At 42.7% G+C, this 27,718-nt stretch overlaps 1 protein-coding gene across 2 annotated transcripts; it reads left to right on the top strand.

The window, feature by feature from the left end:
• Positions 1-26: 26 nt before the first annotated feature.
• LOC105061289 (beta-glucosidase 12-like) lies at positions 27-27,182 on the top strand. 2 transcript variants are annotated; one of them, XM_073243336.1, is made up of 14 exons: positions 27-299; positions 409-478; positions 1,172-1,255; positions 2,524-2,582; positions 2,699-2,774; positions 3,093-3,170; positions 3,245-3,332; positions 5,507-5,762; positions 25,140-25,255; positions 25,357-25,574; positions 25,676-25,707; positions 25,956-26,058; positions 26,526-26,634; positions 26,800-27,182. In XM_073243336.1, exons 1-14 carry the CDS (start codon positions 165-167, stop codon positions 27,005-27,007), a joined length of 1,632 nt encoding a protein of 543 aa, XP_073099437.1. In that variant the 5' UTR covers positions 27-164; the 3' UTR covers positions 27,008-27,182. The 2 variants fall into 2 exon arrangements, with proteins under 2 accessions (XP_073099437.1, XP_073099439.1); XM_073243338.1 differs by lacking the exon at positions 1,172-1,255 and having other exon boundaries at positions 33-299.
• Positions 27,183-27,718: the final 536 nt, after the last annotated feature.

Raw genomic sequence — 27,718 nt, 5'->3', positions numbered from 1 at the left:
TCATAGGTAACACACTCTTGGGGTCAACCAAAAGTTCTTTCCATAACTCTCCACATGCAGACAAAACCTTGACAAGCTACATGAAGAAAATGGAATTTCTTAAGGGGATAAGAAATTAGCCTTCCAAATGCTGTGAGGGGCTTCAGGCAGTGTTCCCGACCACCATGGCTCTTGGATGTGAAATCCTTCTTCTTCTTCTTCTCCTCCTCGTGGCTATATTAAGGAATGGTGCTGCATCGCTCGATCGGAGTAGTTTCCCACCTGGTTTCATTTTTGGGACGGCCTCCTCAGCTTATCAGGTTAGCTTTGATTTTTAATAATAAATCTAATGGTCAAAAAAAAAAAAAAGAAAAAAAGAAAAAATCTACAAGGATTAGTTTGATGGCATGCTAGCTTTCATGATTTTAGTACGAAGGTGGAGCTAGAGATGGTGGCAGGGGGCCTAGCATATGGGATGACTTCACCCACAAGCACCCAGGTCTCTCTCTCTCTCTCTATTTCTCTCCCCTTCACTCACGTACAAGCACTCAGGTCTCTCTCTCTTTCCCCTCTCCACCCGCACGCACGCAGGTCTCTCTCTTTCTCAAACGTAAATAGGAAGAACAAGAAAAAAAATCATGAGAAGCCGTCCCCGGAATCTATTTATCAAATGATGGCTGGATGACACTACTTCTTAACTAGTTTTATGATAAAAGAAATCATCAAAAGTTTTGTCTTTCTACTGCATTAAGAAAATTTGCCAAGAAAATACAAAAAAAAAGGTAGTTAACAAATTTCTAATAGATTGATGAGAAATATTGACAATAGTTCGACATTTCTTTTTGAGCTGTTTACTGTGCGGATGAATTAACAAGATATGCAAATGGGTAGAAGAAACAAGATTCCTTGTGCTGCCTACTCGGGACCAAGAACAGCCAGATTTCCCATCACAGTATCAAATTAATTTGCCAAGTCATTGATATCCATACCAATTGACTTTGTCAATTGTACTAGTTGACGCTAACAATCAAGGGCGAATCCTTCTGTAAAAAGGCATGACATGTCTAAGAATCTGAGATCAATTTTGGTAGATGTCTCATGCCATTTTCACGGCAATTATGCAGAAAATATTTTCACTTGATGTGTTTAAATTATTGTGTTGATCTGGAATGTTGAGATCTTTTGAATGTAGGATTGGATTCGAAGTCTTATTTGACAATTTGGATTCTTGTGATAAGCTTACTGGGCTTTGCAGCGATATTGGTTGGCAAGTTTGGTTCATTTTCTCTCCTCTCTTTTTTTGTATCTTCCTTTCTTTATTTTCTTCTCCTCTTCTACTTTCCCACTTTCCTCCCCTCTCGTGATCATTTTCCCCTGTACTCTTAATGAAAGGTTGACATATAGTTTTGCACTATTGTCTCAGAAATATTGACAAATATCATATAATTTACTGAACACATGACGTTTCGACTCCTATCATAGTTGACCCACTAAATATGGCTCGGCAAAATCATTGATAAGTAATCTTTAATCTATCAACTTGTTTGTATATTGAAAGAATTGAGAGAACTCTGCTGCACCCTTTCCATATGATATGTTTGACTATTTCTGCACGTATTGTTTTTTTTAGATACTAGTTCTTTTCTAGTATACTTGATCAAATCCAAGCCCGATTAAAATGAATAGATTTTAGGCCCGAGACCTGGCCCATGATCAGCTTTACTGTTTAGATACCAGTATATATCTAATAATATAGCAAATATATCATGGGCCGGGTTTAGGCTCAGAGAATATCAAATTTTATATAGAACCGGCCTGAAGTTAAATTAAAATAATAGAGTTTAGGCCCAAGGCCTAGCTCCTTGTCAGCTCTAATTCAAACCAATAGGAGAACCGTCTAGATCAAAGGCAAGTAGGAGAGATCCTAACTCATCCTCGAATACTTTAGGTTGGAAATATTTCATGCATTATTTTATATTTATAATATATTAGTTTTTATAAATCCAGTTATATTATGAGAGCCATTTAGTTGGGTGATATCGGGCACCTCCTAATACAATATATCACAAAATCTTGTCTTATTATTTTATCCAATATAAATGAATAGAATCTAAGATATTATCCAATACAATATACTAAAATTGGCAGATATTTTTAATCACATTTTAATTCTTTAATATTTTTTCAATTAATACAACTACAAATCAATATTTAATATAATATTTATTCTAGATTAACAGATCTTGAGAAATCTGTTCTATATAAAATTTTTCTACTTATCATATTGGCTGAGACAAACAGAGATCTTAGTTTACCGGAGCTCAACTACTGATCAACAAGATGACCTATTTATCTAGATTCAAAAGCCTTGCTAGACCGCTCGTTTTCTAACTTGTACAATTATGGTGGGGCTGAGGCAACTATGGTCCACCCTGTTGGTAGTCCATTCGCTAAACTTTTGAAAGAAAAAATGCACTGAGTTTTTCTCTTTGAAAATTACAAAGCCGAAGAAAAAACCTAGTGACTTCATGCACGATTTTACAGAGAAGATTCTGGACCGAAGCAATGGTGATGTAGCAGTAGATTCGTTTCATCGTTACAAGGTACCTCCGAACCTCTATCCATTTTATTATCTTTCCTCTTTAACATTTTCTCCTATTCAGACTTGGTCTTTAATTAGCATTTTAGTCTCAAAGCTTCTAACAAAGTCAAAACACAGGAAGATATAGATATTATGAAGGACATTGGCCTGGATGCTTACAGGCTTTCCATCTCATGGTCTCGAATCCTTCCTAGTAAGTTACGCCTCATACTGGAATGTATTCTGGAAAAAAAAATCTGTTAGGATTTGTCCAACTTCTGAACAAACAAGTTTGATATCTAATAATTTCTTTTTCCAGTGACCGATACCTGGTAAGTGCAATGAAAGTTGTACAGGTCTTATTGTTCCTTCTAGTTTGTGTATAGGACTTAGATATGCAATGCTAGATGTCTTTCATTTGTTCTACCTCCACATTTTTAGTGAAATGATTGGGTGGGGCTAGTCCTATCCCTAAGTATTTTCCCTCAAATGAACTTCTTTATTCATGGCTAATATTATCATCTAACGGCAGACGGCAGCCTAAGTGGAGGTATCAACAGAGAAGGCATCATGTACTACAGCAACCTTATCAATGAGCTCATATCCAATGGTATTGGTTCAATCATCATCATTTCTTTCCTTTGATTATCAAGCTTATCATTCTATAGTTGAAATAATGGGCAGGTGTGCAACCATTCGTGACACTCTTCCATTTTGACACTCCCCAAGCCCTGGAAGAGAAATATGGAGGTTTCCTAAGCCGATATATCGTGTGAGTTATTAATTATAAGCCTTACTCTTGCTGTTCATGGATAGGGCTGCTAATGGGCTGCTGTGCTGTCCAAATCTTGCATTTACTGGGTCTCAAACTGCACCATTCCACTCCAGGATTTGCTTAGCGCAAGCTTAGCTCGGGACAGTAGCAGAAAGACCTATAAATCACAAATATTGTGATTTGTAGTCTAATACAAGTATCAACAGGAGTAAAATTATAAAGTTTTTTGTACAACATGGTAATATAATTGGCTATGATATGGTCATGAAAATATATTAAATCCAAAGAAACAAAATTTAGGCACCTTAGTTCTTGATAGCAAAACCAAGAGAGCGTGACCAGAACTTAGGAGCTACTAGGGCTGAAAGTTGACTGAATAATATATATCTTTTAGAATTTCTTTTTATATCTGATTTTTTTTAGATATAGATAGAAATTTGAATATTCGGCTAATATCTATATTCATATCCATATCTGTTAAAAAAAAAAGATTTGAATATGGATAAACAACCATCTGATTCATATTCGAATATCTGATTCTATTTGTAAACCTTTATATAGTATTTATTAAATTTTAAAAAAAATATATAGCTATATTAGCATACTATTAATTTGATTTATCATCTGCTTATTAACATCTCTAATTTTATCGTCATAAAGTTTAAGTATCTAATTTATATCTATATTTATATCCAATCTTTCTATATCCAATTTGTATTCGTATCCATTTAAACAAGTATGGTTATAAACTTTTGTGTCTATTTAATATCCATATCCGTACGTATTTAAATTTATCAAACAAAACAGATATGGATATAGACATATCAGTATTTCATCTATATATGATCATATCCATATAATGTACGCACCAATATCTTCACGTCTGCTATAACGTGTCACTTTCCATTGTGTCCTACTTATTTTCTTTAAGAAAATTTAACACATGTCCTTTGTTTGATTACTATTAGATAATTATTCCTTACAAATTTCATTATCTCTACCAAATACCACATTAGTTTATGCTTGTTCTTGTGTGGACCATTCAAAATTTTGAATTGCTCATTCCAAGCCCAGCCCTTTGTATCCTTATATACAAAATCAATCTTGACCCATCTAACCTTTCTTCTAAGCTGAATGAAAAAATTGGGATCAGACAACTTATCTGGGCCTCAAATGGGCCTTAAACTCCAAGTGTTTGCCATCTCTGGTCCCGAATGCTACACCAAAGATGAAAGGAATTTTTCAGAATTGGCCCATTCCTTTAAAATTTATTTTGCCGGAATATCTTCTTTTTGAGAAGTTTGAATGCTTTTTATCCCTATCCCATCAAATACTCTCCATCTATTTTAGTATAAAACATCTGCATCCAATACTTAAAATACATGTGCATTCTATAAAAAGTATGTGATGAAGGATCATCCTATGAGAGATCTATCCGTACTTGCATTAGGCACAAATATAGGAATTAGAAATTTTATTTTAAATTCTATTTTATTTAAGAATTAGAGAATTTTGTTTTTATTTGGACTCTAGGACTAGAATATTATGAGAATTCTAGTATTTTATTTCTACGTGGATTCTTATTAGGATTTTGAGTCTATATAAAACCACTATTATATATTTGAGAACACTAATTTGCATTACTGGGATTTGAAAATATTGGGTTTTCTCCCTCTATCTTATCTTCCTTTATATCTTTCCTCGTCTTCTTCTTCCTCTTTTTTACTCCTTCCCACTATCCTGCGTCAAGTTGGTACCAGAGCTTCCTATTTTTCACATGCTTGTCTTGAGCCAATATGTATTGAAAATATGAGAATTTGATCTCCTTAAAAATACAATCAATTTTATCTACCTAAGGTAAAGGACAAAAGCCTTCAAAAATTTTGAAATTGCAGCATTCTTCCAAAATACCCAGACATAAATGTGCTGAACTTGAGGTCACGTATGGCTATTCTATAGGCTACCAAGCCTATAGAAAGTTTTTGATTTTTGCCTTCAAAATAAAGTTGGAAGCAAAAACTAATTCAGAAACGAAATGCATATTCTTGCACTAATGTCTGGCAACCATCACTTGGTTGGCAGCCCTATTGTTAGGCCAAATATCCATGCTTCAAGGAGAGATCTTGACCCTTCTTTTTTTTTTTTTGGCCTTTCTTGTGACAATTATGTAGGCGGGACTTCAAGGTTTATGCCGAGATTTGTTTTAGGGAATTTGGCAATCAGGTGAAGAATTGGATTACAGTCAATGAACCATGGGGCTTTTGCACCAGAGGTTACGGGGAAGGCATGTATCCACCGGGCCGGTGTTCCCCATGGGAGAAGGAGAAGTGTGAAGCTGGGGATTCAGGAACGGAGCCATACATGGCCTGCCATCACATGCTACTAGCTCATGCTGCTGCCGCTCGGGTATACAAAGACAAGTATCAGGTGACAACATGAACCCATGATCACCACTTTGGTTTTGATGCTATTTGTGTAACTCAACATAGCCCAGTATACAAGATTATGTTTTCGCAAAATGAAAAAAAAAAAGAGAAAAGAAAAAACACATATGTGCATATGCATATGACCCTAATGGACTCAGCACTAATATTTTCATTTTGTGAGTTGGGCCTTGTCTCGATCGTGATATCCCTCTACCCAAGAACCAGAAATTCTAGGATTATTCAGCCCTAGGTATTTTGCCTCGGTTATTTATGGTGTGGATGGATCTTGCTCTCTTTTCTCTCAAAGATATATATATATATATATATATATATATATATATATATATATATATATATTGTTGCGATCAATCCCCTCGTCGTCTAGTCGCCGGGAATGAGCGCCTGCAAAAGAAAGTCCGCACTGATCGGAGGTGACTCCGGCGGAGACCCTCCGACGGTCAAGTCAGAGAGAAGACTAGGCAACAGTAGAAAGAAATCAAAGAGCTCAACGAGAGAGGGAGAGTTCGAGGGTTTCGAAAGGACCTCTTCAGCACTGTTGCTTTCTCCGATTCATAGTAAGAGACGGCATGGTCCTGCCATCGGTGATGTAGACAACTGAGAGTTGTCAAATCGCCGGGGGTGGTCACGTCGTTGACGAGCTGACAGGTCCTAGGAATTAATTCGTGTCCTTGGAAGGACAACGCCCTCTGGCGGTTGCACGACATGTCTTTGATAGGACTGCAGCCTATGCCGCTCATTCGGCGTCTAGAAGGGCCTGCAGAGGTCGGACGTCGGTTGTCCAAACTGATGGTGAGTCGGTGGTGTCCCACCCGACAGGGAGTCGGTGATGCTAGATCGGCTTTCAGACGATCAGAGGTAGTGTTGGCCGATCTGGCCGATCCGTTTCGGTCGGGCACGATCGGTAGTTACTGTTGGTGTTGCCCATCGTCGGACGGGCGAAGTCGGTCGGTCCATCCCCGTGGATGGGTCGGCATCGTGACCCGTCGGTGAGTCGGCGTTGGTGAGTCGGCATTAGGGTCGGCATCGTGACCTGTCGATGAGTCGGCACTGGTGAGTCGGCATTAGGGTCGGTCGGTATATCCCAACAGTTGTCCCCCCCACTCCTGAGCCTGATGTCACATCGGCCCACGTTTCCATGCGGGTGGGGCGTTGGGCGAAAGGAGTGGATTCTTTATTGCGTCCTACCGTGGTTCTGCTGATCTCACCAGCGGACGATCCGGACAAATTGATATTAGACGTCCTGACGTTCGATGATTTGACGTCGGATGATCCGGTGTCAGACGACCCAGTGTCGGATGATCTGGTGTCAGACGACCCAGTGTCGGATGATCTGGTGTCAGACGATCCCGTGTCGGACGATCTGGTGTCAGACGATCCCGTGTCAGGCACCTTCTGGGGAACGCAAACCGCCACCTAGCGCCTTCTTTGGGAGCGCGGACCGCTGTCAGGCATCCCATCGGGGATGCGGATCACCGTCAGCGATTTAATTCTGAGGCGCGATCTTTCTGCCATATGTCGGGAGGTCGTTGGGCCGGCGTCATTCGTATTAATGAAGGCGACGTGGCCCGATCTGGGATGGGTGCGTCGAACCATCGGACCGGAGGAGGACTTGGATGTCGCCACGCATCGATCATCCGAGAGGTCCTCGTCGGTGCGGCCACATCCCGACCGTCAAAAGGCCCTATATATATGGGGTCACCCATTTCCCAAATATCACCTTTCATACTTTTGCTGCGGAGACTCTGCCCAAGCGATCCCTGACCATCTCAGGTAGCTGCTTTCGCCCTCCTTCTTTGGAAGGTCCCCCGAGTCCTGTGCTCCTATTCGCTCTGTTCTTGCTTCCTTCGAGATCCTTTTTCTTCCTCTTCTTCTCTATTTTTTCTTTCTTCTTGGTTTTGATGTCATGGCCAGGACTTCTCCTCGGGAGGCTCGGTCGGGGAACCCAACCGATGATCTTCGGTCGACCCCGGAAGTAAAGGTTTCCTCACTTTCAGGGCCGAATGTCGATCGGCTTCGGGATCAATATTGTATCTAGGAGCAGTTCCGACTCTTCGCCCCTGGGGCCGGGGGGCGGGTCAACAACCCGCCTACGGGCCAGGTGGCTCTGTACGTCGAGGACCTCCGGACTGGTCTTCGGCTTCCGATTCTAGAGTTTGTTCGGAATCTGCAGATTATTACGGACTTTGTCCGGCGCAACTGGCGCCGAACTCAGTTCGGTTGATAATCAGCTTCGCCCTGTTGTGTCAGCTATTGCCGACCAATCCTCGGATCTCTCTTTTTCGGGCGTTCTTTGTCCTCCGACCCCACCCTAAGGCCTGAGGGTGGTGGCTCTTCAATCCCCGAAAGGGTCTTTCTTTCATCACTGGTCTTCCATCGTCCATTCATGGATGGAAGAATCAGTTTTTCTTCGTTTCCTCTTCTTCTCCCTGGGGTTTTCCTTCTTGCTGGGGCGTGCCTCGGACCGAGGCGAACGAGAACAGCCGAATGGAGGCGGACGACCGGAAGGATTTCTACCGACTCAAGAACATGTCGGTACCGAAGCAGAGGGAGCTTGTTACCGAACAAGCCCTCTATGATGCTGGCCTGAGCCTGGTCCCCCGTCTAGGTACCACCCGATCCGTCGGTTGTCTTTTCATTTCGCATTTGTCCCCGAACATGCACTGATTCTCTTGTTGAAATTGCAGGGATGCCGCCGAGGATGAGGCCGACCGACGCCGAAATCAAACAGTATGCGACGAGGAAGAGGCCGACGTCCGGGGTCAGGTCCTCACGACCTCTGAAGAAGCCCTCGACAGCAGCGCCGACCGCCACCGCATCGGCGGCCGATCGGTCGGAGCCGGTCATCGCGCTTTCGGCTCCGACAGCGCTACCGGAGGAGCAGACGGCAGAGGGAATGACCGAGGGAACATCGGCGGTTTCGCCGATGGAGGAGGCGCTGGATACCGTTCGAAAACCCGAACGTCGTCCGTCGGCGCCCGCTGCTGCCGCGGGGGGTGCTCAATCAAGCTCGAGCATCCCCTCCTTCCCTGACCTACGGGCCTGGGCGGTCGATCGAGGAAAAGCCCCGATGGCCCCTGCTGACGACCCAAGGTCGGGGAGTCACGCCGCGTCGCCTGGTGCCGGGGTCCCTGAGGGAGCGTCAGCCCTGGCCGACCATAACTTGGCCAGGAGACTATGTCAGGGGATCCTCCTCCCAGCCGATGTGGAGGTTTTAAAGGCTCGACAGATGACCGAGATGCTGTATTCTTTTTATCCGACCATGGTCGGGGTAAATTCCACCTCGCCTCCTTCCTCCTTACTGTCTTTGTTATTTCGTCTTTCTGACAGTCAGTCTTCATTTGCAGTTGATTTACACTATGTCCAAATTGGAGGCCGGGTACCGGAGGTTTGGAGACATCCGGGTGGCCTGGAAGGATAGGGCGACGGCCGTCGAAGTCGACAGGGCGGTACTGGTCGAGCAGTTGAAGCTGTCGACCGACCGGGAGGTAAGGCTTGAAGACGAGATCTCTCATCTCGGGGCCGAACTTAAGTCGGCCCGCGGGGAAGCCAAGCGCAAGGGTCGGACCGCTCACCGACTGCGGTGCGAGCGGGACGGCATCGTCACCGAGCTCGAGGCTGAACGCGAGCAGCTCCGGGTCAGCCTGGAGAATCTTGCCAAGGCCGAGGAGGACCTGTCGATCGCCCAAGCCGACACCGACATAGCGAAGGCAGAGGCAGAGTCGACGAAAGAATCCTTCGATCGAGCGGAAGCGAAGGCGAGGTCGGTGAAGGAGTCACTGGGTCAGGCGGTGGAGGACTTTCGTGGCTCCGACAGATATCGGGAAGAACTTCTAGAAACCAGCTTTGCGTCGTACCGGGTGGGGTACGAAGATGGTCGGGATGCAGTCCAGGCCTTGTACCTGGAGCTGGACCTCAGCGGTATCATCCACCCAGGATCCGAGGACCAAGCCACAGAAGAGGTGGCCGACCCATCGTCGGGAGATGCTGCTGCGGTGGAGGAGACTGTCCCAGAGCATATCGCCGAAGAGGAGACGGCTCCGACCCCCGACCTGGCTCCGACCTCCGACCCAGCGCCGACCTCCGATCCAGCACCGACCGTCGATCCAGCGCCGACCATGGTGGATGCACCGACTGTCCCTGAGCTCTTCCCGATCGAAGAGATCGACTCTGAAGGATGATCAGGGTCTTATCATTTTTTGTTTTGCTTTACATACTTGTAACCGGGCTTCGGCCCAATTTTGTAGACTTGAATATACTTAAGCATATTTTCAATTTCATTTTCAGCTTCTTTCCTTCGCCTGTCAGGATGTGCTCTAACTTAGAGTCGCAAAGTCGTAGAGTCGTAGACCCGACGTACCACATTAGGTCACTTAGCGACATCCCAAGTCGTTAGTCGGGGTAGTCGGCAACATACGCCATAGGAAAGGCAAGGCGAACTTCGATCACGAATCGTCCGTTCGACGGTCATAGTGTGCGTCCGTCGGAGGCCTGAGCCGAACGTCGGTCACTCGATCGTGAGTCGAAGGTCAAAGTCGAATGTGCGTCGTCCTGACATGAGTCGGGCACGTTCGTTAAGTCGGGGGTCGACCGACTTCCAGACATGCGTCCGTTGAGTCGGGCACATTTGCGGAGTCGAAGGTCGTTCGCAGGGTCGAAGGTCGACCGACCTTCGGGTGCACCCCGATGACCCGAACATTGCGTAGGGTCGAATGTCGTCTGATATGACCAGTCGGATGGCGTCCGATGCATTTAGTCAGAGAAATGATGACAAGTCGAGTTCCCATTACCCAGACCTAGGTCGGGTACTTACGTCGCGCCATGTGATAAACGGTGGTAAGCCGAATATCCTTCGACCGATCGTGACCTGGTCGGTAAGTTGCAAACGCGACGTTGGTCGCGTTGGCGCTTTGCCTTTCTCGGTCGGGGCCGAGTCGGCACGTCGGCCGATCATTCTGCCCGATCGTTTTGCCCGAGAGTTTCAACTGTAGAAGGAGTGTAACTCCCATCATCGTGGATATATCGGTCCCTTCAAGTGCCCGATGCATCATCGGCGATCGGGCCGTTGGTCCTCAGTGGAACGTTAGGCTCAAGTCGGGACGTCGGGACTCGTACCTCTTGTAGAGCGCCGACCCACGGTCGAAGAGTCAAAATCCCAAATTTCGAGGTTTTGAAATTGGATTTGTATTCCAAGTGAAGGGATACAGGGTTCACTGATAGTACAACCTCAGATTGTCGGCATTCCAAGTCCGTGGGATGGCCGTCCCTTCTAGGATCTCTAGCCGGTAAGCTCTCGGCCCGTAGGTGTCGGCTATCTTGTTGGGTCCCTCCCAGTTTGGGGACAACTTTCCCCGGTCCAGGGGCTTCGAGACTTCCGTCTTTCTTAGGACTAGATCTCCAGGCCTGAAGAGCTTCGGCTTGACCTTGGCATTGTAATATCGGGCCACCTTTTATCGGTAGGAAGCCATACGGAGTTGTGCTTCGCGTCGGAGTTCGGGCAAGAGGTCCAAGTTGGCTCTCCGACACTCGGAGTTGTCTGGCTCGCGGTACTGCTCGATTCTGCTCGATGGTAATCCGATCTCCAGCAGGATCATGGCTTCCGTTTCGTAGGCTAAGTTGAAGAGAGATTCTCCGGTTGGGACACGGGGCGTCGTTCGGTACGCCCACAAGACAGAGTTCAATTCTTCGACCCATAGGCCTTTGACTTCATTCAATCGGATTTTGAGTCCATGCAGTATGGTCCGGTTGGTCACCTCGACCTCACCGTTGGACTGTGGATGCCCGACTGAGGTCAGTCGGTGCGTGATATGAAACTTCTCACAGAAGTCTCTGAAGTCCTGGTTGTCGAACTGTCGTCCGTTGTCGGTAATGATGGTGTTTGGCAATCCGAACCTGAAGATGATGGATTTCTGAATGAAGTCTTCCATCTTGTGCTCAGTGATTAGCGCCAAGGGTTCGGCTTTCACCAACTTAGTGAAGTAGTCGATCGCGATGACTATGAACTTCCGTTGTCCGGATGCTGGAGGAAAGGGTTCGAGTATGTCGATTCTCCACTGGGCGAAGGGCCACGGGGCGACGATCGGAGTGAGCTGGCTGGCGGGTTGGTGTTGTATGTTGGCATACCTTTGGCATGGTTCGTACCTCCGAACCAACTCAGCCGCATCCTTCTTCATAGTGGGCTAGTAGTAACCCTATCGTAGGACTTTGTAAGCCAGGGACTTGCCCCCCAAGTGATCACCGCAGATCCCTTCATGTACTTCTCTAAGGGCATAGTCTGCGTCGGCCGGCCCCAGACACTTCAGCAAGGGAAGAGAGAACGACCTTTTGTATAGTCGGCCGTCGACCATCACATATTGGGAAGCCACCCACCGGAGTCGTTTGGCTTCCGCGGGGTCTTCGGGGGTAGATCCGTCGGTCAGGTACTGAGCTATCGGATCCATCCAGCTCAGCTCTATCGCCAGTTGCAGCACCTCTTCGATCTTATCGATGCTCGGTTGTTCAAAACTTTCTACGAATGTCCAGCCCAAGGTGCTGTAGTCGGATGTCGCGAGCCTGGAGAGTGCATCGGCCCGAGCATTTTCCATCCTGGGGATGTGGAAGATCTCGAAGTACTTGAAGGGTGCGACAAGATCTTTTATTTTTTGGTGGTATTTGGCCATGGTCGGATCTCGTGCTTCGAACTCGCCTTTGTCCTGTCCAACGATTAGTTGAGAGTCAGAGAAGACTTTGAGTCGGTCGACCCCGAGCTCCAGTGCCAACCTCAAGCCCGCGATGAGCACCTCATATTCGGCCTGATTGTTGGAGGCCTTGAAGTCGAATCGGAGGGCGTGCTCGGTAACCACTCCCTTCGAGTTGGTGAGCAGGAACCCGGCCCCACTCCCTCGAGCGTTGGAGGCTCCGTCGATGTGCAACACCCAGGTTGAATCGGAGTCACATTCAGAGGTCCCGACCTCTTCGGGGCTCCCTTCTCCCGATGCTTGGTCGGTCGTCGGGCATTCCGCGACAAAGTCGGTCAGAACCTGGGCTTTCAGAGCAGGTCGCGGTCGATATTGGATGTCGAATTCACTCAGTCTCACAGCCCACTTCGTCAGCCATCCTGATGTGTCAGGGTGGTGCAGGATTGCTCTCAGAGGTTGGTCGGTGAGGACCATGATTGCGTGCGCCTGGAAGTACAGACGGAGTCGGTGTGCTGAAATGACCAGAGTGAAAATTATTTTCTCCACCTTCGAGTACTGAGTTTCGGCTTCGTGAAGCACTTTGCTGATGTAATATATCAGTCGGTGAACTCGATTCTCGTTCTCTCGGACGAGCACCGAGCTAACTGCCTCCCGGGAGGTAGCCAAGTAAATATACAATATCTCCCTGACCTCCGACCTCATAAGTAGGGGCAGAGAAGTCAGGTATTTCTTCAGTTCCTCGAAGGCTTGTCGGCACTCGTCCGGCCAAGAGAAATGCTTTGCCTGTCTCAGGGTTTTGAAGAATGGGAGGCATCTCTCGATCGATCGAGAAATGAATCGACTGAGCGCGATGATCCTTCCGTTGAGTTGCTGCACCTCCCTTTTGGTGTCCGGATGTTGCATGTCGATGATGGCCTTGATCTTCTTGGGGTTGGCCTCGATTCCTCGTTGCGAAACGAAGAACCCGAGGAACTTCTCCGAGATCACTCCGAAGGCGCACTTAGTCGGGTTCAGCTTCATCCGGTGTCGTCGTAGAGTGCAGAAGGTTTCTTCGAGATCTCGCACATGATCCAAAATTTGCGCACTCTTCACCAGCATGTCGTCCACATACACTTTCATGTTGCGCCCGATCTGGCCTTTGAAGACCTTGTTGACAAGTCGCTGGTAGGTGGCTCTGACGTTCTTCAGTCCGAAGGGCATTACTCTGTAGCAGTAGAGGCCCTTGGCGGTCACGAAAGCCGTATGCTCCTTGTCCTCGGGCGCCATTCGAATCTGGTTATACCCAGTGGAGGCGTCCATGAAGCTGAGCAGTCGATAATCGGATGTCGCATCCACCAGCTGGTCGATCTTCGAAAGTGGGAAGCTATCCTTCGGACAGGCCCGATTCAAGTCGGTGTAGTCGATGCAGATCCTCCACTTTTCGTTGGCTTTCTTCACCATAACGACATTGACGAGCCAGTCGGGATAGGTGGTCTCTCTAACGAAGCCTGCCTCGAGTAGCTTATCCACCTCCTCGTCGATGGCCTTCTGTCTTTCAGGAGCAAAAGACCGCTTCTTTTGCCTTACCGGCCTCATCACTGGGTCAATGTTGAGTCGGTGTGTCATTGTCTCCGGGGGGATGCCCGGCATATCCACTGCTGACCAAGCGAATACGTCGGCATTGACTTTCAGCAGCGCCACCAGCTGTCGTCGCTCAAGGTCGGGTAATTGGGACCCGACCCAGACCGCTCGCTCGGAATTCTCCATCATCGGGATGAGAACAAGCTGTTCAGCCAGTTCACCCCGTTCTTCTTCTTCCCGTTGGTCCAGCTTGTCAGCCGTCAGGGGGCCCTTCGATTCGTCGCTTTGAGCAGAGATCTGAAAGCATCGTCGGGCGAGTTGTTGGTCTCCGCACATCTCTCCGACTCCATTTTTGGTCGGAAACCGAACCAGGAGATGATACGTAGAAACTATTGCCTTGAGGACGTTTAGTCCGGATCTTCCAAGTTTGGCATTGTAGGCCGAAGGCACTTGGACGACCGCAAAAGTCAAGTGGACTGTGCTTTATCGCGGTTCAGTTCCAGCCGTCACGGGCAAAGTAACTTCCCCTTCCACCATGACAGCATCTCCAGCGAAGCCTATCAAGGGTGTAGAGACTTTCTTGAGTCGGTCGGCTGACAGTCGCATCCGGGAGAAGGTCGAGTAAAACAAAACGTTCGTTGAACTTTCATTATCTACAAAGATTCTTTTTACATCATAATTGGCTATTGTTGCCGAGACAACAACAGCATCATCATGGGGGGTTTGGATGCCCCAAACATCTTCTTCTGCAAAAGTAATTACATCGTCCGGGTGCAGCTTCTTCATCGGTTCTCCTCCAGCGGACGTCCCCGGGCCCAGTCGTTTGGAAATCATATTGATGACCCCGACCGTAGGTTGATTAGTCGTTGCTTCTTCAGTCGGCTGGGGTCATTGGTCGGCAACGTGGTGAGTCGGCGGATTCCTCCGAAACTTGCCGAGATATCCCCGGCGTATGAGGGCTTCAATTTTATCCTTAAGTTGGATGCATTGCTCGGTATTGTGGTCGTGGCCCCGATAGAATCGACAGTACTTCCGTCGGTCGAGGCCTTTTATCTTCAGAGGTGGAGGCCGTCGCAGATATTCTTCTCCTTCGATCTCCATCAAAATCTGCGCACGAGGAGCAGAGAGAGGAGTATAGGAGTCATACCTGGGACGTGTCGGCCGCGGACTCTGCCATCGAGGCGATCTCTGATTCTGCCGCGGGGGTGAGACCCGACCGTTGGTCGGGGGCCTGTTAGGCACGACAGGGTCCCGACCCTTCCTCCGCTTCTCCTTCGGGCCCTTGGGCTCGGTCAGGCACCGGTCGGAGGCTCCTTCGTCTGCGCGCATGTACTTGTACGTGCGCTCCAGCAATTCAGCGTACGTTCGGAGGAGGATCTTGTCCAAGGAGTATGGGAACCGGGATGCCCTCAGCCCCCGCTTCATGGCCGAGATGGCCATGTCTTCATTGAGGTCCCGAACCTCAAGCGTGGCTGCGTTGAATCGCGCCACGAAGTATCGGAGCATCTCATTTTCTCCTTGTTTGAGGGAAAAGAGGCTGTCCGAGGTTCGTGGTGATTTTCGGCTGGTGCTGAAGTGGGCCGCGTAAGGCTCCACGTGTGGCATCTTGAACCGACTGGGGATCGGTTCGTCGAGGATGAGTCGGGAGAGAGGCTGGACGGTTTGGAAGTCGACGTCATTCGAGGACTTCTGTCCGTCCACCAGCAGCTGGACGAGCCGACGGTCGATTTCTTCGAACCTGCATTCGTAGTCGTCGATCCGTCGGTGCTGAGAGACTCCAGGGGTGGAGTCTCCCGATGAGTCCGAGAGAGAGGCGGACGGTGTTCGCGGTCGTTTTTCCTTCCTCGCTCGTTTCAGCTGGGAGGGAGAGGGTCGTCGAGACCGATGGGTGTCACGCCGCGGTCGCCCCTCCTCCTCTCGGTGGGAGCGCTATGCCAGGTGCTCCCGAGGAGGCGACGGGGACCGACGCGGGCGTCGGCGGCTACTCTTGGAAGGCATCGGACGTGCCGCCGGTTGCTCGGCCGGTGAGGGCGGCAACCAGATCGGTTGTTGCTGAAGGCTTTTGACCGCGTCCGTTAGCACGGTCATTTACCGCACGATCACCGTGATCTGTGCCTCCGTGGTCACCGCGGGATGCGGAGAGCTAGGTTCCGCCATGGAGGGTGGAGGAGAGGCCTCTTCCCGACGGGAAGAGCGCCTCGCTGATCCAGTGACCCTCGACCGCTGAGCTCTTATCTTTGTCATCTTGGATTTCGTGGGGGTTATAATCCCTGGTGCTGTTGATCGTCGCCCCCTTTCCTGGTGCGCCAATCTGTTGCAGCCAATCTCCTCGTCGCCTGGTCGTCGGGAACGAGCGCCTGCAAAAGAAAGTCCGCACTGACCGGAGGTGACTCCAGTGGGGACCCTCTGATGGTCAAGTCAGAGAGGAGACTAGGCAACAGTAGAAAGGAATCAAAGAGCTCAACGAGAGAGGGTGAGAGCGAGAGAGGGAGAGTTCAAGGGTTTTGAAAGGACCTCTTCAGCACTGTTGCTTTTCCCGATTTATAGTAAGAGACAGCATGGTCCTACCGTCGGTGATGTAGACAATTGGAGAGTTATCAAATCACCGAGGGTTGTCATATCGTTGATGAGCTGATAGGTCCTAGGAATTAATTCGTGTCCTTGGCAGGATAGCGCCCCAGGCTCCTGGCAAGACAACTTCCCCTGACGGTTGCACGACATGTCCTTGATAGGACTGTAGCCCGTGCCGCTCATTCGGCATCTAGAAGGGCCTGCAGAGGTCGGACGTCAGTTGTCCAAACTGATGGTGAGTCGGTGGTGTCCCACCCGACAGGGAGTCGGCGATGCTAGATCGGCTTTCAGACGATCAGAGGTAGTGTTGGCCGATCTGGCCGATCCGTTCCGGTCGGGCACGATCAGTAGTTACTGTTGGTGTTGTCCATCGTCGGACGGGCGAAGTCGGTCGATCCATCCCCGTGGATGGGTCGGCGTTGTGACCCGTCGGTGAGTCGGCGTTGGTGAGTCGGCATTAGGGTCGGCGTCGTGACCCATCGGTGAGTCGGCGTTGGTGAGTCGGCATTAGGGTCGGTCGGTATATCCCAACACACACACACATATATATATATATATATATATATATATATATATATATATATATATTTCTTTTTTTTGGGTTCAAACAATATTATGTCACGGTCCAGCCCATAGGCTCTTGGGTTTGGCATTTTTTTTGGAGAGCCCAAAAGAGCCTCTGGTGGGAGGAGGAAGACTCCTTACCAGAGTCTTCTTCCTCTTCGACTTTGGCAAAATCGGACTGGTAGAGTCTGATAAGGGATAGGAAAACTTCCCTATAAAACTTCTTCCCCTCTCTTAGGTCTCTACAACGAGATTTTGGAGAGTTTTTTTAGAGATTGGAGGGATTTTCCAAAGAGGATCCATGGGTTCTTATACGGAAAAAGGAGGGTTCGACGGAGCTCTTCTTGACTGTCGGAGCAAGATAAGTTCCTTTCTCTCTTCTCTATTTTGGTTTTTGCTCATCGCCGGCGTGCGAGGGAAGCCGGTAAGCTACCAGTTTGAGTTCAAACAGGACTGTCCCTGTTTTGCTTTGTTTTTTCTCTGCATGCCGCCAGCAACAACCATCATTGAGGGCCGTCGCCGGTGTCACGTATTCACCACCGTCGGGAGCTACCAGTGGTGGCCGGAGTCGGCCTTCCTTGGTGGCGTGAGGGGAGAGAAGAAGGAAGGGGATCAGATCCCCTGTTTTGGATGAGGAAAAGAAGAAAAGAAAGAAGAAAACAGGAAAAAGAGAAGAAGAAAAAGAAAAGAAAAGAAAAAGAAGAAAAAAGAAAAAGAAAAGAAAAGAAAAGAAAAGAAAAGAAAAGAAAAAAAAAGAGAGAAAAATAAGAGAGAGTTTTCTCTCTCTCTTTCCTCTCTTCTCTCTCTACCTTCTCTCTCCATTTTCTCTCTATAAATTCTCTCTCTACTTTCTCTCTCTAAAATTTTTTCTTTCTAGAGTCTTTCTACACTCTCTTTCTCTTTCTAATTACATCACAGAACTTAAGACAAACTTGAGATGAAAATAAGATGATCTGGAATTACTTCAAAATTCATGCAGTAAGTTGGATCCCAGTCCAATTCTTATTCGAAATTTATAGCATTTGATCATAGTTAATCCATATTGAGTCATCCTGATATGACCTCTGATGATCTCGATCATGATTGCCTCATCTGAAGGAATGTGAAGAGTTTCTCTCTATTTTTTTCTCTAAAATTTTTTCTCTTCATGATTTTTTCTCTCTAAAAATCTTATGGATCAGTGGAGGGTCTAGATACTTAGATAAATCTAGATATTGATTGATCCTAGGAGATGTTCTAAACATATGACTTTAGGATATTTTTGTAATTTTTTTGTTCTTAATTATACATGATTTTTATGTTTGATCATGGTCATGTAGAGATGCGACTATCTGCATAAGATGTCAAGCAGAATATTTTATTTTTGAAATTTATAAATCAAAGAATTCGCTGATTGTTGTGCTTGGATCAATTACCAGTGAAGGTAAGAATTTCTGTACATGATCATCATTATATATGTATGCTATTTTATCGTTGGTATTGTATCATTGATTTTGCATCGTTGAATTCATGATCGATGATTTTGCTATGCCTGAGATACCGTTATTTACTTATATGATTTTTAAGCATGAGTATGTTATGTCAATATATATTATCAGTGATTGATGGCATGATTATATGAATATGATATATCTAAGTTGATTACACTATAAATCAAAATTAATTTGATGAAATCAACATATAATAATTAAATAAAAAAGATATGGTTTGGACTAGCCTCGTCATGTGAAACAGCCCACCAAAAGCTTATGTCTGGGATAGCCCGCTAGGAGCTTATGCCTAGGATAGCTCCCATGGGCTTATACGTGGATCAGTCGGTCAGAAGCTCATGCTTGAGACAACCCGTCAAGAGCTTATGTCTGGGACAGTCCCCAATGGACTTTCGTACATGGGACAGCCGGTCAGAAGCTCATGTCTGGGACAGCCTTGAAAGGCTTATAAGTAAAAAATTATGCGGATGGAGACTGAGATATCGACTTGGTTAGTCCAAAGTCAGAAAGAAAAAAGTTAAAGATCATATGATTATAAAAAGAGAAATAGAAGACGACATAAAATTAATATTGAATAAAAGTGTTTCATCTGTTAACATATGATGATGCATCTCTTTTAACAAGACAGATAATTTATGGATATTTGCAGTATTCTAGATATTGAACATAAAATTTTATATTTTATTGCTTATCCTTATTTTCAGATTATATTATTATACTGATGTGATATGTAGGATTCTTACTGGACTGTAAAGCTCACATCCTCCATTTCTCTTTTTCTTCTCAAAGTTACAGGATGCTCATGATTGGCTATGATTTGGATTTACAGGTGAGCAGATAAATAGATAGAGTATCATAATATCTGATAAGAGGATTGAAAAAATTTAATTTATAATTATGTAAGTTTTACTAATTATTATTAGAATTAGATATTATGGATGTTGAGGTTGTAATGAATTATTTTTGACCTTGCATATTTTTAGGACTTGCTCTAAAGAGTATGCGGCCATCACATATCCGACCCGGGTGTTGGATTCGAGACGTGACAGAATGGTATCAAAGCTTAGGTTATAATCATTTGGGGACTATGATACAAATGATTAGGATATGATAGAATAGTATCATAGCTTAGGTTTAAGATCATTAGAGATTATAAAGTGATATCAAAACTTTATGTATGATCAATAGGATGTGACAGAGTGATACCAGAGAATATGACTTAAGTGGTATCAAAACTTTAAGGCCACTAGGGACTGTGACATAAGTGATATCAAAACTCTGGGATTATAATCAATAGAATATGATAGATAATATCAGAGCTTAGAGTTATAATTATTAAGGATGTGATAGAATGATATTAGAGTTTAGGTTATGATCACTAAAGAATATGACTTAACTGGTATTTGAGCTTAAAGCTATAATTATTCGAGATTGTGACTTTAGTGATATTTGAACTTGAGGCTATGATTATGAGGAACATGATAGATATAAAAGAAAAGATTCAATAATTAGATTTTGAATCAATAGATACTATGATGAAATTTATACATAAGTACTATATAATGTCTATAATAGAATTGACGAGTTATATCTTGAATTTCAATTAGTAGGGTTGACTTAAGTATGAGAAGAGTTGACCCTGGAATGAAGTGTGAGATATTGATAAGTTATGTTGAGTATACTCGATGATTTTAGAATGCTAAATTTATATGATTGAAGATCATAATAACTTTTTTGATTTCGATAATAATTGTATGAGCATTATAAAATTTCTAGACTTATCAGAAGAAAGTTAATTAGGGTATGGTCTAAGAAAAAATTATATGAGAAAGAAATATTTTCGAGTATTGAACCTATAAGAAGATCATATATGAAATTCAAAATTAGATTAAAAATAATAATAATAATAGTATATATACTTAGATTTTATTATGAGAATATGAGATACACGTCTTGATAAAATTTTTGGTTATTTAAAATATCATATTTGAATCTGACTTCTTGATCTTTCAAGTTGCATTCAAGTCAAAAGTTTGATTTTCTAAGTGGATCTAGGGTATTTTGATATTGTTGTCAAATTAAATATGAAAAAATTAGTTTTATTAGAATATGTATACACGTTACGAGAAAATTTTTAATAATCCATATTACCATCTTTAGATTGGATTCTTTAATTTTGCTTATGATTGTTGAAGATAGTGGAGTGTATTAATTATTCAAATCAAAATTTAGATTTTTGAACTGATCTAAGATATCTCGCTAGTATTAAATTTTGAATGACTTATATAAATCTTAACACATAAGGGATAAGATTTTATCTGAATTTATCGATTAATATTAAGGTTGTGATGAAGGGAGTTTTACAAGAAATAATCAAGTTGATTTTACTTACAAAAATATTGACTTGAATTCTTTTAGTTTGTTCAAGTTGGAGTTAATTCTTTTGCAAAAAAAATTGGTTTAGAAATTATCTAAATAATTATAAGATAAATTGAAGATTAACTTCAATTAATTCTAAACATGTTGGATTCGTGAGGAGTGATAAAGCTTATGTAATGAGTTTAAACATAGAAAGTGGATGAAGATTTAATTTTGAAGTGATATGCCCAACAGATAGTAAAGACAAAGAGATTTAAAGTTTTGCTCTAAATTTTACGTAAAATTTGAAGGTTGGATCTATTTTTGATTGATCTAGCATACAAGGTTATTCTTATCTTTTGATAAACCTATATAATTTGATAAATTAAGCTCAGAGTGCGCAGCAAAAGTATGGTGGTTTAAATTGATTAGAAATATTAATCTTTTAAATCAAAAGATATTATAGAATATATTAGTTGTAAATAATGAAAGATTTTATTAATAATGATAGGATGCTATAGATTTTGATCTAATCTGATCATAGTCGAATAATTTTGTCAGTAGGTTATTTCATTACAGATAATACCAAAAAAAAAAAGATCCCAGATATCTTAAGTTTATTATTAACAGCTTGATAGTTCATTTGTTAGTTCAAATTTAGAATGTCTTGACACAGATATTATTTTTTTTTCAAGATTTAATGTTGTTAGTCGAATTGATGTAGAAGGTTGAGATTTTTTCAAGATGGAAGTCTAGTTGTTAAAGTTATTAGAAGGTCAAAAAAAAAAGAAGAAGAAGAAAGAAATCGATGATTGTGAAGAGTGTCTGATGTTCGATCTTTCTTTATTTTTCTATCATAGGTAGTCTAAGACAATTATGAATTTTGAGTGGAATATATTAGATAAATAACTATGATATTTTAATACAAGATCAAAATATTACTGTTCTTCAAAAAAAAAAATTAGAAATCCATATAAAAAGAATAAGTTTGAGATTTCAAATAATTTTGTTATAACAAGATCATGAGAAATAAATAATATGTAAGACATTATTAGAAGCATGAGAATGACATGAAGAATGTATACTTTGAAATATATATCTCAAACAATACAACTTAATTTCGAGGATGAAATTATTTTAAAGAGGGGAGAATGTCACGGCCCAGCCCATAGGCTCTTGGGCCTGGTGTTTTTTTTGGAGAGCCCAAAAGAGCCCTCGGTGGGAGGAGGAGGAAGACTCCTTACTAGAGTCTTCTTCCTCTTCGACTCTGACAAAATTGGACTGATAGAGTCTGATAAGGGATAGGAAAACTCTCCTATAAAACCCCTTCCCTTCCCTTAGGTCCCTACAATGAGATTTTGGAGAGATTTTTTTTAGAGATTGGAGGGATTTTCTAAAGAGGATCCGTGGGTTCTTAGACGAGAAAAGAGGGGTTCGACGGAGCTCTTCTCGGCCACCAAAGCAAGGTAAGTTTCTTTCTCTCTTCTCTATTTTGGTTTTTGCTCATCGCCGACGTGCGAGGAAAGCCGATAAGCTACCAGTTTGAGTTCAAACAGGGCTGTCCCTATTTTGTTTTGTTTTTTCCCCATATGCCACCGGCAACAAGCCATTGAGGGCCGTTGCCGGTGCCAAGTATTCACCACCGTCGAGAGCTGCCAGTGGTGGCTGGAGTCGGCCTTCCTTGGCAGTGTGAGGGGAGAGAAGAAGGAAGGGGATTGGATCTCCTATTTTGGATGAGGAAAAGAAGAAAAGAAAAAGAAAATGAAAAAAAGAGAAGAAGAAAAAGAAAAGAAAAGAAAAAGAAGAAAAAGGAAAAAGAAAAGGAAAGAAAAGAAAAGAAAAAAAAATAAAAGAGAGTTTTTTCTCTCTCTCTCTTTCCTCTCTTCTCTCTATACCTTCTCTCTCTACTTTCTCTCTATAGATTCTCTCTCTACTTTCTCTCTTTAGAATTTTCTCTCTCTAGAGTCTTTCTACATTCTCTTTCTCTCTCTAATTGCACATGGAATCTAGGACAAACTTGAGATGAAAATAAGATGATCTGAAATTACTTCAAAATTCATGAAGTAGGTTGGATCCTAGTCTGATTTTTATTCAAAATTTATAGCATTTGATTATAGTTAATCCATATTGAGTCATCCTGATATGATCTCTGATGATCTCGATCAAGATTGCCTCATTTGAAGAAATGTGAAGAGTTTCTCTCTTTATTTTTTTCTCTAAAATTTTTTCTCTCTTCATGATTTTCTCTCTCTAAAAATATTATGGATCAGTGGAGGGTCTAGATACTTAGACAAATCTAAATATTAGTTGATCCTAGGAGATGTCCTAAACTTGTGACTTTAGGATATTTTTGTAATTTTTTTGTTCTTAATTATACATGATTTTTATGTTTGATCATGGTCATGTAGAGATGCGACTATCTGCATAAGATGTCAAGCGAAATATTTTATTTTTAAAATTTATAAATCAAAGAGTTTGTTGATTGCTGTGCTTGGATCAATCACCAGTAGAGGTAAGAACTCCTGTACATGATCATCATTATATATATATATATACTATTTTATCGTTGGTATTGTATCATTGATTTTGCATCGTTGAATTTATGATCTATGATTTTGCTATGCCTAAGACACCATTATTTGCTTATATGATTTTTAAGTATGAGTATGTTATGTCAATATATATTATCAGTGATCGATGGCATGATTATATGGATATGACATATTTAATTTAATTACATTATAAATTGAAATTGATTTGATAAAATCAACGTGTAATAATTAAATGAAAAAGATATAGTTTAAACTAGCCTCGTCATATGAAATAGTCCACCAGGAGCTTATGCCTGGGACAGTCCGCCAAGAGCTTATGCTTGAGACAACCCTCACGGGCTTATACATAAATCAGTCGGTCAGAAGCTCATACCTGAGACAGCCCGTCAGGAGCTTATGCCTGGGACAGCCCCTCACAGACTTTCGTACGTGGGACAGCCGGTCAGGAGCTCATGCCTGGGACAGCTTTGAAAGGCTTATGAGTGAAAAATTGTTCGAATGGAGACTGAGATATAGACTTGGTTAGTCCAAAGTCAGAAAGAAAAAGGTTAAAGATCATGTGATTATGAAAAGAGAAATAGAAGACAAGACATGAAATTAATGCTGAATAAAAGTGTTTCACCCATTAACATATGATGATGCATTTTTTTTGATAAGACAGATAATTTATGGATGTTTACAGTATTCTGGATATTGAACATAAAATTTTATATTTTATTGCTTATTCTTATTTTTATATTATATTATTATATTGGTGTAATATGTGGGATTCTTACTGGGTTGTAAAGCTCACACCCTCCATTTTTCTTTTTCTTTTCAAAGTTACAAGATGCTCATGATTGGTTATGATTTGGATTTACGGATAAGCAGATGAATAAATAGAGTGTCACGATATCTGATCAGAGGATTGAAGAAATTTAATTTATAATTATGCAAGTTTTACTACTTATTATTAGAATTAGACATTATGGATGTTGAGGTTGTAATGAATTATTTTTAGCCTTACATATTCTTTAGGGCTTACTCTAAAGAGTGTGCGGTCATCACGTATCTGACCCAGATGTTGGGTTCGAGGCGTGACATATTAAGATTCTCATTTTGTACAACATCTTCGTTAGAATGCTCAACATGGCTTCATAATCATTATACGACTTTTTGATTAAGAAATTCATCTTGGTGAAGAGATGGGTTAATATGAGTCTTCTACCAATTGATATGATATTTTGAAACTCTTGATATTCATTGCTATTATTTCGTTTTTGAGAAAAAAAATGGGTATTGTGTCCCATGTCAAGATATCATAAGATAATTTGATATGGTTTTACTAAATGTGTTTTTCTAATAAGTAATTGTCAAAATCAACTTTATTGTATAATATATTGGCTGAGATCTTAGATTATCTTGGTTCATTTCAAATGTATTTTGGTTCATTTTTTATACAAAGAATGATTAAGGGACACGTAGCAGCATTCTTTTGATATCAGTCACCTACAAAGATGAGTAGTAGTATCTTAGATTTGAGATTTCAACAAACTTGCTTCAGATAATAATCGGATAAAGGGCAATTACATGCATTGCTTTGACACAGGCAACGCAGAATGGCAGAATAGGTATCACATTGATCTCCCACTGGTTTGTTCCCCTCTCTGATTCAAAGCCCGACAAGGATGCAGCCAACAGGGCCTTGGATTTCATGCTTGGATGGTGAGTCATTGTCAAATCCTACGCAAATAATCTATCCAATAATACATATGAATAGTTCAGGCTCTACTGCTCCATGCATGTTTATTCTGAAACTCCTATAGGTTCATGGACCCCGTAACTCGAGGAGATTATCCATTGAGTATGAGGACCTTGGTAAGAAAGCGTTTGCCCAAATTTACCGAACAGCAGTCCAGAATGCTTAATGGATCATTTGATTTTATTGGAATTAATTACTACACCACGCGGTATGTTTCTGAACTTACCATATCCAAGAATGTTAGCACAAGCTATGATACTGATATGCAGGCTCAGGTGACAGGTAAACAAATGTAAACTTTACTATCATTTTTTCAGTCAACAAGCTATTGCATTCTATCTCTGATTAATATTCTTCATAACCGTGGGACTTGTATGTGATAGAGATGCGTAATGGAATTCAAATAGGTCCTAAGGTAAGAATCCTTATGTTAGTACTTCCCCATATGTCATAACTATGTGCTCATTATGCGTTTGTTTACGTGCAGTATGCATACAGCTCCATGCATATAGAACATATAATGAATGACCTAAGTTGCATTAGCATATCTTGTTATGGAGGCCTGATTGTATGCCTTTTATCATTTCAAAAAGGATTTGTGCATGAGGTTGCCAAATTGTGCGCTTTTGCATTATACAATGACAATATGGCCTTCCATCACAGGCTGCTTCGGACTGGCTGTACATCTATCCACAAGGAATAGGAGAACTTTTGCTCCACGTAAAGACCAAATACAACAACCCAATTATCTACATCACGGAAAATGGTAAGATGGTCCTTTAAGGTTCAATTATTTTCAACATTTAATTTGCTCACAGAACTGCAAGATTAATTCCTAGACCCAATTCTTAATTCACTCGATGCTTCCGAGTTGGTCCAGAAACAAAGTTGCACGAGGTTTTGGAAGAAATGAAGCCGAATAAACCTAATTCAATTCACGATGATCCGATTCCACCTCACTAAACTTAGATACAGATTGAATTAATTGAGTAAAATTAAGACTTAACCATCGCATGAATCAGTTGGCTTTGGATCTAAAGTTTGACCAATGGTCAGTTCAGTCATTTTTGTCAGGATGTCTCCAACATTACAGGAAACATAGCATTTAAAACAGCGAGACATGGGAGGATAAATTGCTTGTGATGACACAAAGGCATCGCTTATCTGCAGATGCAGCATCTTGTAGATAAGATTTGTCTAGCATTGAAGACGTTCCTTTTCCTTGTTTCGCAGGTGTAGACGAGTGCAACAACAAGAGCGCATCGCTTGAAGAAGCCTTGAAGGATGACACCAGAATAAACTTCCATAGCAAGCATCTTTTAAATGTTCTAAGAGCCATCAGGTCTGTCCGTCCTTGCATCCATGCAAATGCTATCGATAGCGAATTTCAAAGAACCTACATAATTAATTGGGATGAGATTTGGTGGGCATGGCTATGGTTGTGGCCGTGAGCCACAGATATACAACTCCATCTAGTCTTCACATCTATGGTTTCTTTTTTCAACAGGAAAGGAGCAGATGTGAGAGGATATTTTGCTTGGTCGTTATTAGATAACTTTGAATGGACGGAAGGCTACACGGTTAGGTTTGGTATTATTTTTGTGGATTTTGAAGATGGTCTGAAGAGATACCCCAAAAGCTCTGCTCATTGGTTCAGCAAATTCCTTAAAGAAAAGATTCATCAGAGTGTAAATAAGTATTCCATCGTGATGTAGTTGGTAATGCTTTGTTTCGGGTAATTATTACAGTATAGAGCATCGTAGTAGTAGATGCTTATTATGGTAGGCTGGTGGCAATGTTTATGTTACCTTTGCTTCTTCAAGAAGAAGGAAAATTGAACTTTCATCGGCAACTCAAATATACAAAATAAATAGTACATGGCTTAAAGAAGACTGGAGAAGGCTCTCGAAAAAAAAGTATATGCCTACAAGAAATAACTTATTATTTAGTTGTGATTTACATTACATGTAATCTAATAGAGTGTTTTGTGCGTGAATTGGGGCTTGTACAACTAGTCATAACTCTCTACATAGCAACCACAGGATCTGATTTCAAATTTTTGCTAGCTCATCTCCAAAAATCTTGAACAAGATAATATTATAAAGCTGGTTGTTCTCCCTCGTTTTCTACTTAAAAAAGGGAAAAAAAAAAGCATCTTTTATGTAAAAGATACTTAATACATGGATCTCCGACTGGTTCCTTTCAACTAGGAAATTTCCGACTGAACCAAGAGAATATGCTATATAATTTAAATGGTTCTCCTTGCCAATCATCATATAGTACAGTACACATCATGTATTAACTAATCCATACCTAATTAGTAATTCAAATTATTAAATTTTATCACATATTTGAATTAATATTTGGATTAACAATGTGATCATGAAGGCCCACCTAGGTCCCGTTTGCTTGAGCGGCTCAATTGG

Source organism: Elaeis guineensis, chromosome 1 (genome assembly GCF_000442705.2).
Source record: "Elaeis guineensis isolate ETL-2024a chromosome 1, EG11, whole genome shotgun sequence".
NCBI lineage: Eukaryota > Viridiplantae > Streptophyta > Magnoliopsida > Arecales > Arecaceae > Elaeis > Elaeis guineensis.
The sequence above is the reverse complement of the archived record's forward strand: the minus strand, read 5'-3'. Positions and strand labels throughout refer to the sequence as shown.

Coding starts and splice junctions, on each gene's coding strand:
- LOC105061289 (XM_073243336.1), top strand. CDS start 165: ATGGCTCTTGGATGTGAAATCCTTCTTCTTCTTCTTCTCCTCCTCGTG. Junction 2,775..3,092: donor ATGGTCTCGAATCCTTCCTA/GTAAGTTACGCC, acceptor ATCTAACGGCAG/ACGGCAGCCTAAGTGGAGGT. Junction 3,333..5,506: donor TTCCTAAGCCGATATATCGT/GTGAGTTATTAA, acceptor ACAATTATGTAG/GCGGGACTTCAAGGTTTATG.